Source organism: Triticum aestivum, chromosome 1A (assembly GCF_018294505.1).
Source record: "Triticum aestivum cultivar Chinese Spring chromosome 1A, IWGSC CS RefSeq v2.1, whole genome shotgun sequence".
In the NCBI taxonomy this organism is placed as follows: domain Eukaryota; kingdom Viridiplantae; phylum Streptophyta; class Magnoliopsida; order Poales; family Poaceae; genus Triticum; species Triticum aestivum.
Window position 1 is genome coordinate 444,942,558 of NC_057794.1, and position 12,304 is coordinate 444,954,861.

General features: G+C 44.9%; 1 protein-coding gene across 1 annotated transcript; it reads right to left on the reverse strand.

Moving 5' to 3' along the window:
* Nucleotides 1–701: 701 nt before the first annotated feature.
* Nucleotides 702–9,277, reverse strand: LOC123055083 (uncharacterized). The gene is made up of 6 exons (XM_044479004.1): nt 9,026–9,277; nt 3,117–3,209; nt 2,408–2,543; nt 1,930–2,206; nt 1,729–1,783; nt 702–1,163 (listed from the first exon to the last, which is right to left on the reverse strand). The coding sequence occupies exons 1-6, from the start codon at nt 9,260–9,262 to the stop codon at nt 1,089–1,091; spliced, it is 873 nt and encodes a 290-aa protein (XP_044334939.1). The 5' UTR covers nt 9,263–9,277; the 3' UTR covers nt 702–1,088.
* Between the last annotated feature and the right edge of the window lie 3,027 nt (nt 9,278–12,304).

Here is a 12,304-nt window from a genome sequence, read left to right on the forward strand (position 1 = left end):
GGTGCTGGTGTCGGGGTTCGGCCTCTGAATTATGCAGAGAATTCTATACTAAAGCAGCGGCAATTGATACGGATCGGGGGAAGGATTTCTTTTTGAAAATAAATTTCATGCCATAATTATATAAACACTCGAAAAAAGAAGTTAAGAGCCACTCGGGCTCGGATTTAGTTTAACAGTAGGTTTTTCCTATTCCTTTTCATGTTTTGAAATAGATTTGATTCCGAAACCAATCCAATTCAATTTGGGAACTTCTAAAAAATCCAACATAATATTTAGGACTTAGGGAGAATATTTCGGGACCAAATATTACATAAAATACATATAATAATTATATAAACTCTATATTTGGCATTCTAAGTATTCCCTGATAAATAAATTTTGGGTTCTAAATAACTACCAAAATGTTTTTGAAGTACAAATAAAATCTAAGGCTTCAAATCCTAGTCAAAACTAGCTAAGCTCAAGCAACACAAGCAAAAATTTAATTAACCCTATTTAAATGGTTAACATTCCAAAAGGCAAAAAACTGGGATTTTTTTACTATCTATTTCTGTTTCAAGGTTCACGAGGGTGCATTTGAGCTCAGAAGAAGAAACCCCACGCCCGAAAAGAAAAGTGTCCTTGTAGAACTCCTATTGTGTAACAGCAACAAAGGCTGAAGGACCAGGACTGTTTACTAAGCACAAAAAATAGATAGTATATGAAGGACTATATAACTCCTTGTTAAACTCAACTGTTTACTAAGCACAAAAAATACCAAAACATTCAATTAAACTGACTATATTGGGGTGAGATAACCCATCCACCACAAAATCCTGAGTGGTATAATAATGTCCTGTCTCTAAAAATAAATCAATGACCAGTTTAGAGATGTTACATGGTACAGTACTTTGACATTATCTGATCAATTTTGGCTTGAGCCAACTCCTTTAGAGAGCCAAGCAATTTTTGGCATTTTGGCTTGTGCACAGCAGAATCTGCAGATAAGAAGTTGGTCTGCAAGTGGTAGGCCTCCAGAATTTGCAGTTACGAAGTTGATTTCTGCTGGTGGAAGGAACTAATGTAGCTCGGATATTCTTATCACATTATTATGCAGTAGCCAAACTATCACACAGAGTCTGGTATGCTGCACTGCATCGTTTGAATTTCTCCTCTGCGGTAGCCTGCCCATGAAAGAAAATCCATAATATTCATGAGTTTTGTAGGCAAACAATTATAACAGTGAAGTCCTTGCGGTAAATAAAAAACAGAAGTTCAGAACATCAAACTAGACACTAGAAGATACAATGTTTTGCAGGTATCATGTCAGTCTCAACTAAAACTGAATGCATGTCTTCTACTGAATCATGTATAGCCTACTTTTGAATGGAAAAAATGGTTGTATCATATGTTTTGCATGGAACCTAAGTGAGCTGCTAACCAACCCTTATTGATCTAATGTTACATTAATTATATATGGTGTAGTGCATTATCACTAAGGTTGGACCATTGGAAATGCGCTCCTACAGCATTTGTGTCAAGAATAAAGGACGAAAGAGGGGGTCTGGATGTGTAGTTTTAGTTCCTGATATTTAATTTGTATGGTTTGGCTAATTGTCATCTCACAGTAGCACCTAAGCCTGAGGTGAACTCAGGAAACCAGCAGATTATCACAGAATGAAATGAAGAGTAAAAAACTTTGCAAAGATTGCAAAGAGAAGTTAAATTTGGATGTTGAAAGATTACTACCTTCGATGAGCCATGATGACGATCTGGATGCCATCTAAGCGCACACGTCCGGTATCTAGTATGAAAAGGGGAGGAAATAAATGGTAAAACAATGTTCCAGAGTAAAAACGAAATGAAGGATACGATGTATCATGGCTCATGCCATAATCCCAAAAAAATTACTCAAGGCTAGTGAAATGCTCAAAGCCTCAACGATCTTACGCGCTTTTAACATCTTCGAGTTTTAGTGGGCCAGAAGTACTCAATCCAAGAGCCTGACGCGCCACAGATACCTCTGTCTGGGTGGATATTTCGCCCTCATCGTCTGTTTCATAACTCCAGTGTCCGGAACTTTCTGAATGAGAACGTCTTGAATTCCTCCTTGGAAAATCATCAGATTCAAAAGACCAATAATATGTGTGCTGGTTCCCACGAAAAGCATTGCGAAAAACAGTCTCTGGTTCATCATCATCATCGCTTGTGCAAAACTCAAATCCCCCTGTCCAAACAAGAAACACCCAAACTTTATAAGGTTCAGTATAGGTCTAACTAGAATAGAATATAGTAACCAAAATAGCTGTACTTCATAAATGCTTAAGAAGTTGGAGTCTTGACTCCTGAATTAAACTACAGTGCATACCAGAAAATGATTCAAATTTATTCATTAAGTAGAAAGAGAAGTGCAGATAAGGAACTGTACCCCTGCTTTTGACAGTATCGTAAAAAAACTCATGTGGACGGAAACCATTATTCCTCGAATCTCTGACCCAACGATGTCCTCTAAACCATGAAGGTCCACTAGATGCGTCTTTTTTCTCATCTTCATCACGCCAACTCTGAACATTATTATAAATGAAAATGTCTAGGTTAAAAACACAAGTACTTACAAGTCATTTTGATTGAAAACTGCAACCGGTGTTAAAGTGAATACAACTACGGGAGCACAAAAATACAGAGCAATATTTAGTTCATTTTCTTTCCTTGCAAAACTTTAAGCAATGAAATAAAGAGACATTTCTTCTATACCAGTCTCTTGATTACTAAATTTTACACACCTTGTAGGGTTGCAAGCCTTAAAGCTGCCAATCTCAGAAAGGATTAAGCCTACCAAGTTTCTCGCAGAGATCTTCTAGAACAAACTTTGAGCAATCATTTATCTCAAAACTTTGCAGGGTATATATGGTTCATATGTTTCTCAAAACACTGCATTTATTCCTAACGAATGTAAGTTAAAATTACAAGAATGCAAAGAACATGATAACAGATAATGAGTAATATGTATCTAAGTTCGATCATCCTAAGTTCAGCAGTTGTGAAAGCCAATCATTTTAACCTAATTACCCAAAAGTCCAAAACTAATTGAACAAAATTGAATGACACAAAGATGCTAGTCATTTTGTTTCACTGACATTGAAGAGCTGCTCCGCATACTCAGACATATTCCGTATCATTGTTCTTTTTGTGTCTCTATTTCTCCTGCGTTTTGCATAAAAATTGAACCTCTGCAGAAAGCAAAAGATAGTAGTGTTAGCTCTTTCTCTGTTCAAGAAACGAACTAATTTCTAGTGATAAGACATCATCAGTTGCAAAAGAAGAAGTTAAAAGTGCACTTACAAGCAAACAAATTATACAACCTCCCGAATTAGTTGTCTTAGATTTGTTCAGATACGAATGTATCTAGGCACGTTTTAGTGTTAGGTACATCCGTATCTAGACAAATCTAAGACAACTAAAGTTGGCTAATGTCTGGACAATACCTAAAACTCTGGCACTTAGTGCAGCATGTCGAGTTGTCCAATGAGCCGGACAGGCTGCTCTGGAGTTGGACAGCCAACGGCGTTTACACCGCCCAGTCTTGCTACCGGGCCACCTTCCAGGGCGCGACAGGCTGCCACTCCTGGAAGCTCATTTGGAGGAGCTGGGCACCGCCCAAGGTAAAGTTCTTCCACTGGCTGGCATGTCAAGATCGCTGCTGGACCGCGGAGAGACTCGCACGTCGTGGCCTGCAACACCACCCGCGATGCCTTCTGTGCGACCAAGAACCGGAGACGATTGGGCACCTGATGCTCACTTGTCCATTCACGAAGCAGACATGGCATGAGGTCCTATCCTGGCTGCGCCTACCGGCGCCGGCGCCCGAGCACGACGGCTCGCTCATGGATTGGTGGCTGCGAGCAAAGGAATTCACACCGGCAGCGCTTCGCAAGGCGCTCAAATCCGTGGCACTTTTGGTGCCGTGGATGATTTGGAAGCATAGGAACGCGTGCGTTTTCGACCATGTGAGCCCATCGCTGAATGAGCTTGTAGACAGGATTAAAGACGAGACCTGGTGTTGGGCAAAGACCGGGGCTCAAGGGCTCAGGGTTGTTTTGCCATCATCCTGGGATGTCCACTGAGTCTCTGTTGGCTGTTAAAACTGCCTCCTAGGAGGATGTAAATTCCCCTTTCTTTCCAATGCAATGAAACGCAAAAGCCATTTGCGTTTTCTCGAAAAAAGTTGGCTAAACTTTGCAACTTTGTATCTCCCGTTCCCCGCGTCGCCTTCCGGGGCGACACGGGCGGAACCTAGATCCGCCGCCGCCAGTCTTCCCCGCCGCCCCTACCTCTCCTCGCCGTCGGCGGATGAAGCCGCCGGACTAAGTCCGCCCGACGGACGGTGGCGGCGGGGTTTCCCCCATTTTGCGGGGCGTTCAGTTGTAGAGGGAGGCTCGCTCCCGCTCGTCATGGCAGCCGTGGCGCCTGGTGATTCAGGTCGTGTCTTTGGCGGGTGGCAGACGCCATGTCTTCGTCATCGGGATCCTGGGCTGCGGCCCGAATCTCCTGCCGGCGAGTCGGATGGGGATGGTGTCCCTCCCCTTCCTGCCCCTGAAGTTTCTCCACGCGCGACTCGCGGCCTGCGAGCTCCGGGGCTCCGCCCTAAGCTCCTTCCCGGTGTGGCGGGGCGGGGTGGCAGCCCCCCTTCCTGCGAGTGCAGGCCCACAGTTGTGCTTGCTGCTGCTGTTGCGGTGTTGTGGCGGCGGGGTGCCGGATCTGGCCGGTCTCGGTCGTTTTTGGCTCGCCGGCGTCTGCTGGTGGTGAGGAGGTGGCTCCTGCGTGGCATTGGCGTCGTCGCCACACTGGAGGTGCACGGGTCAGCGGTTGCGCCCGGCTTCAACCGTCGGCGCGAGGATGTTTGTCAAGTCTGCTCCAAGCGAAAGCTTAACCGGCAAGAGCCGGCCGGCGACGGCAGCGCCTACGAGCGTCGTTCTCTTTTTTGAGGGCGTCACTATGGAGTTTCTTCGACCCGCTTCATCCTCAGATCTGGTTCTTCGGGCGAAAGCCTAGACCCGTTTGGGTCGGGCAACGGCGTCGTCCCTACGGCGTTTCTTTCTTTGGGGTGTTGCTTTGAAGACCAGCGATCCTTCTCCACGCTCCTATTGGGCTGGACGTGCACGGCGTCACGGTTGGCAGGTGCCCAACCGGTGATGCGAGTGGTTGGCGTTGCGACCCGTGCGGCGACGACAATGGTGACGTGTAGAGCTGGGTCATGGCTTGTCCTTCTAATGTTGATGGTTTGGTTCGCCGACGAGTGCGCCGCCTATGCTTATTTCTCACTGTGACAGAGAAGTCGGAGCTGCGTGCGGCGGGGCCGTGCGGCAACGATGACTCCATGAGGGTGGTTTCGGTGGACGGTGCTCTTTGGAGGTTGCGCTAGGCTAGGTCGATGCGAGGCTTTCAACTTTCTCCAGTGAAGCCCTTCAACAAAATCGGAGTTGTCGGTCCTCGACGTCTGCGGTCGATTGTTTGGCTATGGCCGATGAGGTCCTCGTGTGTCGTTCACTCGATGGGGTCTTGGTAGGTCGTCAGCGGCAGAAACGGAGTCGCCTGCTCGGGGAGAGGTGATAACGATGACATTGCAGGCAACCTCGACGGTGTCCTCTTCTTGGCGGTGTGGTCTTGTAGGTGCCAGGTCGGCCAAGGTGCCCTTTCTTGTGGGCGTGTTGTAACTGTTTTCGCCCGGGTTTCCGTTAATTAACCGGGCAACTCTATTCTACCTTTTTAATGAATCGGGCCCTAAGGGACCGTGTTTCAAAAAAATCTAAGACAACTAATTTGGGACGGAGGTAATACAAAACAAGAAAACTTAAGCAGGCTGCGCATGCAAAGTGGCTGAGCCAAGCAAGACACATCACACCATGTGGAGGAGAGTGCAGAATGCATAAATGATATGGTTCTTGTGCTGATTCCCAAGGTAATGAACCCGTCTTTGTTATCTCAATTCAGACCCATTAGCTTATGCAATGTACTCTACAAGATTGCTTCGAAAGTGGTATCGAACAGATTGAAGCTTATTCTGCCAGACATTATCTCTGAAGAACAGTCAGCCTTTGTCCCTGGCAAGCTAATTACAGATAACATCATATGTGCATATGAGTGCCTGCATTTTATGAAGAGATCGAAATCAAAGGCTAACAGTTTTTGTGCCCTAAAACTGGATATGATGAAAGCTTATGATAGGCTGGAGTTGGACTTGGAAGCTATTATGGTGAAGCTTGGATTTGCAACAACATGGATTGACACAGTTATGGGTATGGTGAGGTCAGTGTCTTTTTCAGTTTTATTCAATGGAGAAAAGCTTGATGATTTCAAACCTAGCAGAGGTATAAGACAGGGAGATCCAATTTCCCCCTGTCTTTTCTTGACTGCGGTAGAGGGCCTTTCGTGCCTTTTTAAAGACCAGTTCTCAGTCATCAGTTCTTAGCGGAGTTAAGGTGGCACCGTAAGCCCCGACGGTCAACCACATTCTGTTCGCAAATGACAGCCTGCTGCTTTCCAAGTCAAGTGTTGAGGGAGAGGAAGCGGTTTCAAACCTGTTGAATATTTACTGTTCAGCATTGGGACAAAGGGTGAACCATGATAAATCCTCAATCTTTTTTAGCAAGGGGTGCCCTCAGATTTTGAGAGACAGTATAAAGGCATCCCTCAATGTGCAGAACAAGTCTTTGAGCGACGGGTATTTGGGGATGCCAACTGACTTGGGACACTCAAAGAATGGCACGTTCAAATATTTGCGTGATAGAGTTTGGGAGAAGGTGAAAGGCTGGATGGAGAAAATATTATTTGCTGCAGGGAAGGAGGTGTTAATTAAATCAGTTGCTCAGGCGGTCCTAGTCTATTCCATGGCCTGCTTTAGACTCCCAGGGGATTATGCAAGAATGTAACATCTATCATACGACAGTTCTGGTGGGGGAGTAAGCAGGGAAAAAGAAAACCATGCTGGGTCTAATGGGACGTTATGACTCGGCCAAAAAGCATGGGGGGGCTTGGCTTCCGTGATCTCGAAATTTTTAACCTTGCACTTTTGTCCAGGCAAGCTTGGTGTTTGATGCAGGAACCATCTTCTCTCAGTGCACGGATTCTACAGCCAGTTTATTATCCGAATTGCTCAGTGCTGGATGCCGAGCTCAGACCACACCCATCACAAATCTGGAGGGCTGTTCTAGATGGCAAGGATGTGTTATCACAAGGAATCATTCGAAGGATAGGAGATGGTAAAACTATCGATATTTGGAAACACAATTGGGTTCCACGAGACATGACTATGAAGCCGATTTCTTCTCAGGTACCCAACCCGCCCAGGAAGGTAGCAGAGCTGATTGATCCAACCTCTGCGCCGGCGGTGTGGCACGAGGATCTCATTAGAGAAGTATTTGTGCCGGTGGATGCAGAAGCAATTTTGAGGATTCCAATTTGCACAAAAAAAGGTAGATGACTTTTGGGCTAAGAGCGCTGATCGGAAGGGGCGTTTTTCAGTGAGCTTGGCGTACAAACTTATTGCCCGAACAAAATGCAGCAGAGAAGGGTGGACTGAAGAAGGCACAGGTTGCTTGGATCACTTAGGAGGAGCGAAAAACTGGACATCACTCTGGAACATCAAGGTGCCCTCAAAAATTAAAGTTTTTCTGTGGTGTTTGGTCCGGCACTCGCTACCCATTGGCGATGTCCTACATCACGGAAACATGGCTGATACACGGGTATGCCTGTTATGCGGAGCGGAGGACAGCTGACGCCACTCTCTCCTGAGTTGCAATATGGCTAGAAGCGTGTGGGCACTCTCGTTGGAAGAGATGGTTGAACATATGAGGTCGAACCAGGACGGAAGTGCCAAAATTTGGTTGTTTGCAATGCATGATTCTCTCATTCATAATGAATTCAACAGAATGGTAGTGACATTATGGGCTGTGTGGAGCGCGCGAAGAAAGGCAAATCATGGGGAAACTTATCAAAGCCTGCTATCTAATCATTGCTTCATATCATCTTTCTTGTCAGATATTCAGATCTTGTCCAAACCAGCGAAGGAACGGAGGAATCCATTGCCTAGATCCTGTCAGTGGATCCCCCCACTTGATGATCACGTGAAGTTCAATGTGGATGCCACTGTTTCTACGGCAGGAGGTTTTGGTGCACCAGCAGCAATATGCAGAAGTGCGGAGGGAAATTTTCTGGGAGCATCTGGAGTAGTTTTTAATGCCATCGACGATCAAGCGACACTTGAGGCATTGGCCATCAGAGAACCCTTGCTCTAGCAGAGGACCTTCATGTCCAGAAAATCGTGATCCCTTCTGATTGCGAAGTTGTGGTAGATGATATCAACGAAAGAAGTGGAGCTAGCTATGGAGCCATTGTATATGAAATAATAGGCAGATCATCTTCTTACACCTCATGTAGTTTTAAGCATGAGTTTAGGAGCTTGAATTTCAAGGCTCACAACCTCACGAAGCATGTATTAACCCTGGGGGTAGGCCGTCATGCTTGGTTAGGCCACCCGGGAGATCTCAATTTTGTACCTGGAAACATCCTGATAGATCAATAAAGCTTTGCGAGTTTGTCTCAAAAAAAAAAACATCGCACCATGGCAAAAAATGATTTTGGAAAGCACAAGGAATTCCATTCCGGTCAAGCTTCCACAATCTGGTACGGCCCTAACTATTCTCTGGGGGGCATTTCGCCAAGCATGCAAGGACGTCCAAATTCACCTTGAGGAACCCAATATTCAGAAGCATCTAATTTCGTCAAAACAAGCAAGCATCTAACAGAGAAATCCCCAAATCTAGCGGTGGTATGGCCTACCTTTCTCACGGGAAATACATCAAACAGATCAAGCAAGAATTCCTCTCAAAAGAGTAATACATCGACGGAAACGGAAGGCTTTTCCCCATACAGGCATTTCAGCAAACAGCCTACCGACCAACTGCAAAGTACAGGCGGATCTAACAAAATAAAAATTAAAAAAATTCCCGCGAGCTATCAATAACACAACAGGGAGGGAGATGTTTACGTGCTGCCACTGGGTCTTGCGCTTCCGCTGCAGGGGAGGCGTGGAGTGGAACGACGCGGTGGCCGCCAGCTGCTGCGGCGCCGCCGCCGCGAGACGGTGCGGGCGGTGGCCTGAGAGAAGAGCCGACTTGACGTGGTTCATCTCGGCGGATGGGCCGTGCGTCACACCCACACCTTTCGCTGCAGGGTGAACATAGAGAGGTAGAGAAGAGATGAGGCAACTAGGATGCTGGCCCATGGGCCATGGATGGATAATCGGTGCCAGATTGTGACCCAAAAAATGTGGGGCTAATGGTTCCTCCAAAAAAAATGTGAGACTAATACCTTCACTTCACAAAAAATGTGGGACTAATACCCTGCCTCAAAAAAAGTGGGGCTAATAACCCTAAAAAAAGTGGGACTAACTAATTAGAGAGGGTGATCTAAATAAAACTAATCAAAGGGTATCTGGCATGCCTATTTTTTGTGGGCTGGAAGCATGCCACTTGGTGTGTCTAGCCGCCACCACATGTCGCGCGTTGGGTGCACCCGTGGGAGCACGATTTTTCCTATTTTCTACATGTTTTTTTGGATTATTTGGATTTTCAAAGTATACTGGTTTTCCTATGTTTTCTCAAAAAAAAATCCTCACGTGAAGCACAATTGTGCTTTCCGAAAAGGTAAAATCATATCTACTTCTCACATAAACCCAACTGCGCTTTTGGTTTTTGATTTTTTTTTCGGTTTGCGTTTTTTTTTTGTTGGTTTCCTATTTTTGGGGGAAAGGTTAGTCAAACCTAGTAACATGGCATATAATTTTGACGATCTCGGAATGAGAAACTCAACGGTGAAATGGTTCATGATTTGGACGCACAGTTCATGAAATAAAACCTTTAAAAAAACAAATCTACGAAAAAGTGTAAAAGTCAAGTTGCGAAAGTAGCACACTAACACCACCAAAGAAGGTCGGAGTGTCCATGTCGCTATCCTCTTGGTGGTGTCGCCTTCAAGGTCATTGGTCCCATTCGCGCATTCATGGAGCTAAATGTGCACGACATTGTGATCGGCAGATGCTCGGTTGGCGATGTGAATGGTTTCGCATGACTTCTTATGTGGCAACGATAGCAGCTTCAGACGGAGTAGGTTTGCAGCTAGATTTTGGTAGTCGGTCTCATCCGGTGCGTGCGAGGGGTTGTCGTGCATCACTTGGTCTTTCTAGAGTCGGAGTTGCTGAGGTGGGCCCTTGCGGCGACGATGACGTGCGGCGGGTGGTTAGTTCCGGAGCTGGCTTGGCGCAGACCCAACACTTTTTCTCCTGCAATGCTCGTCGACAGAGTCGGAGTTGCCTGGTCACCGGCACGTGTGGTTGACGGTTTGGCTTTCGTCGGCACAGACCTCGACGCTTGTTTGCGGTGATGGCTTCGTGGCTGTCATCGATGGTCAAGTCACAGTCGCTGGCTCGCGGAGAAGTGATGACGACGGCACCGGATGGCAACCTCGACAGTCCTTTTCTCCTCGATGGTGTGTGTGTGTGTGTGTGTGTTCTTGTGTGGGTTGTTAGGCCGTCCGGGGTGCCTTGTTTTTGCGAGCATGTTGTGACAGTCTTCGTCCGGTTCTCCGCAGATAAACCATACAAATCTTTCCTTCTTTTATAAGAAATCGAGATCATCATGGGCTAAGTTCTGTAAAAATAAATCCCAGCCAACACCGAGATCAACAGATCAACTTATGTGAATAAACTTGGTGGCTTGCCTGTCTTCTGTTTTAATTATAAAATAGATAATATACATCTTTCTAAATAAAAACATGAAGTTTTTTAAATTACCATGAACATTTTATTCAAAGGAATGAGCACTTTTTAAAGTTTAATGATATTTCAAAATACATGAAAAAAATTAGAATAAAGCAAACATTTCATGTTAAATGTGTGAATACTTATTAACAGTAGATGAACATTTCTAAATACAATTTTTTAAATGTAAAAACACTTCAAAAATTGTTTGGGAATTCTTTTGTAATATGTGAACATTTTTATTACATAAGGAATGTTTCAAATATGTTCAGAGGGACCAGCATCTTTTAGAATGAATAAAAAAATTAAAAAAATGTGCAGAAGAGCAATAACGGGCCTGGCCCATGAGGTATGCGACTGTGCGATTTTCACTCTATTGGGCGCCCAACCTTGCAGCCCAGAGCACGTGCCTCCGTCTAAATGAGGAGAACCCCTCTTCGGCGCCCTCAACGTCGGCGCAGGATCGGTCCCGTCCAGCAACATGTTAAAACAAACCGGGAGAAGAACTATATCCACGGATGTTATTATATTCTGCGAGACAAGGGATTCAAACCCGCACGCCAACATTTACCTGCTTGGCGCATTAACCATTGTACAACAATCAATCTGATGAGTTATAATTGAAGACGGCGCCATTCTACCGTTGTTTCAGTCCCAGTTAGGATTTTTTCGAAAAAGGAAAACATAAATATGAAACAAAATTCATGAATATTAAAAATGTTCATCGATTTTGCAAAATGGATTAACGAAATTTCCCCAAAAAGATCAAAAAAAGTTCACCAGATTACAAAAAAGGTTCACGAATTTGAAAAACGTTCACTTATTTTTAAAAAGTTCATCAATTTTGACAAAAAAAATCACCGGATTCTGAAAAAAAAAGTTCACTGAGTTGAAAAACATTCATCAATTTTGATAAAAAAAGGCCAAGAATTTTAAAAAAAGTTCGTCGATTTTGGAAAAAGGATTACATATTTAAAAAAGCAAGAATAAGGAAAAAGTTCATCAGTTTTGAAAAAGTTGACGAATTCCAAGAAGTTCACCAGTTTTGAAAAAAGTTCATCAATTTTGTGAAAAAAGTTCACGCATCTTTCAAGAGGAACAAGAAAAAGGAAAAAGAAAGGAAAGAATGGAACAAAAGAAGGAAAGGGAAGTAACGAATCACATTATGTGGGTTGTCTAGTTGGTTATGGTAGCTAATCCCGAGCGAGGAGGTCACAGTTTGAATCTCACCCGTGCAGAGTTTTTTGCCCTTTAAAACAGGAAAAAGAGACAAATGGGGCGGTCCAGCGTTGAAGGGGAGGTATGAGCCCGTTTGTGGAAAACGAAGTAAGGGGCGCTGAAGACGCTGAATAGGGTTTGGCATAAATGAGACCTCTTGTTCCCCGCATAGGGTAGAGCGAGACCTCGTGTTAAAGGGCGCTGGTATGTCTCGCCTACAGCGAGACGAGTGGAAGTTTCGCTGAAGGCGAGCTCCATATTGGTCCGGCCCATCGCGTCACTGACCACAGG